Source organism: Eimeria mitis, genomic scaffold, assembly GCF_000499745.2.
Source record: "Eimeria mitis Houghton genomic scaffold, Emh_scaff760, whole genome shotgun sequence".
Taxonomy (NCBI): Eukaryota; Apicomplexa; class Conoidasida; order Eucoccidiorida; family Eimeriidae; genus Eimeria; species Eimeria mitis.
In genome coordinates, this window is record NW_013575567.1 from 7,866 (window position 1) to 9,691 (window position 1,826).

A 1,826-nucleotide genomic window follows, 5' to 3' on the forward strand; every position below is an offset into this window, starting at 1 on the left:
AATGCTTCGAGGGTTTAGGGTTTATTGGGGTTTATCAGGGTTTATTAGGGTTTATTAGGGTTTATGAGGGTTTATTAAGGTTTATTAGGGTTGATTAGGGTTTATTAGGGTTTATTAGGGTTTATGAGGGTGTATTAGGGTTTATGAGGGTTTAGGGCTTATTAGGGTTTACGAGGGTTTATGAGGGTTTATGAGGGTTGATGAGGGTTTATGAGGGTTTAGGGTTTAGGGTTTAGGGTTTGTGTATCAGGCGTTCGCGTACATATCGTTTCAGCGAAGAAGAAATTCAGTTTTTTGTTTTTAATTTAATTGCGGGGAGGTTTCCGGTTTCTGAGGCAGGGCGGCTCGATGCTCTCGTTAATATACTCAAAATAGGTAAACCCTAAACCCTAAACCCTAAACCCTAAACCCTAGATGCTGGGAGAGGAGGGTTTAGAGGACACACACACACACGCTAAACCCTAAACCCTAGTCCAGCGATGGTAGAGGGTTAGGGGAAGATACAAACCACTTACACCCAGATTCTCCTAAACCCTAAACCCTAAACCCTAAACCCTTTTTTTTTTTTTTGTGGTTTCAGATAGATGGAGGCCTTTGGTATGGGAAACCCCAAATTTGCCGGACTTGTGAGCCTAAACCCTAAACCCTAAACCCTAAACCCTAAACCCTAAACCCTAAACCCTAGATTTTAGCGAATACTGAATGTATTTCGACCATTCTAATGGCTATTCCTGTAGTGTGTGATAATACACCAACTAGGGTTTAGGGTTTAGGGTTTAGGGTTTAGGGTTTGTGTGTCAGGTTGCTGCGGAACTTATCTCTGATGCAACCCCCCAGCGTGGTTTATAAAGCGGTGTTTTGTGTTTGGCTTCTTTCTTTTCATTTATCTTTCCCCGAAAAACTAACAGAGGCGGGGATACTCAAGGCCACGTGTGAGGTCCTCAAAGAATCCAGAGTAGAAAAGGTGAGGGTTTAGGGTTTAGGGTTTAGGGTTTAGGGTTTAGGGTTAGGGGGAGGGAGGGAGGGAGGGTTTAGGGGCTAGGGAGGGAGGGTTTAGGGTTTAGAAAGGGTTTAGGGGTTTCTTCGAGGGTTTAGGGTTTAGGGTTTACTTTGAGGGTTTAGGGTTTAGCGCATTGGGAATGCCGACTAGTTAGGAATTAGGGTTTACGGTTAGGGTTTAGGGTTTACGTTGTCCGGGATACCTAGGGTTTAGGGTTTAGGGTTTAGCGGTTGCATGCAGATCGTACGCGTGGGGCTGCACGTCATTGAGAATTTTCTTTCTTGTGAGGATGCAGTGGAAATTATAATTGAAGAAAACGTCGCACAGGTTAGGGTTTAGGGTTTAGGGTTTAGGGTTTAGGGTTTAGCATGTGGGGTATACTGCTGGCTGCTCTTGCGAATCTCCTTGAAAAGGAGGAATAAAAAGTACAAATATTTCCAAATAAGGGTTTAGGGCCTAGGGTTTAGGGTTTAGGGTTTAGGGTTTAGGGTTTAGGGTTTGTGCAGATTCTGACATTACTGGAGTTTGAGAAGTGGAGAGACCCAGATTTATATGAAGAAATTCGCGCATGCATTTTTTCTTTAGATGTAAAAATTCGTCAATTTAATAATTTCGAAAGATATTTACTTGAATTAGAAAAAGGAAAACTACGATGGTCTGTGCTGCACTCCGGTATGTCAAGGGTTTAGGGTTTAGGGTTTAGGGTTTAGGGTTTAGGGTTTAGGGGGGTTGGTGTATTTTTTTTAAACGCGGGAGAGAAACACTTTGTTTAGTGAAGAGAAGCAACACGTGGATATTACAGAAAAAAAAAAAAAAAAAAAAAAAA

General features: G+C 42.3%; 1 protein-coding gene across 1 annotated transcript in view; it reads left to right on the forward strand.

Annotated features, from left to right (window-relative positions):
- Positions 1 to 1,826, forward strand: part of EMH_0021530 (vacuolar ATP synthase subunit h, putative) — a gene marked incomplete at both ends in the record, with an annotated part of 11,587 nt that overhangs the window by 6,297 nt on the left and 3,464 nt on the right. The window contains 5 exon segments of the mRNA XM_013501790.1: positions 251 to 375; positions 581 to 626; positions 802 to 964; positions 1,241 to 1,327; positions 1,507 to 1,672. Of these exon segments, the coding sequence (XP_013357244.1) occupies positions 251 to 375; positions 581 to 626; positions 802 to 964; positions 1,241 to 1,327; positions 1,507 to 1,672 (587 nt within the window).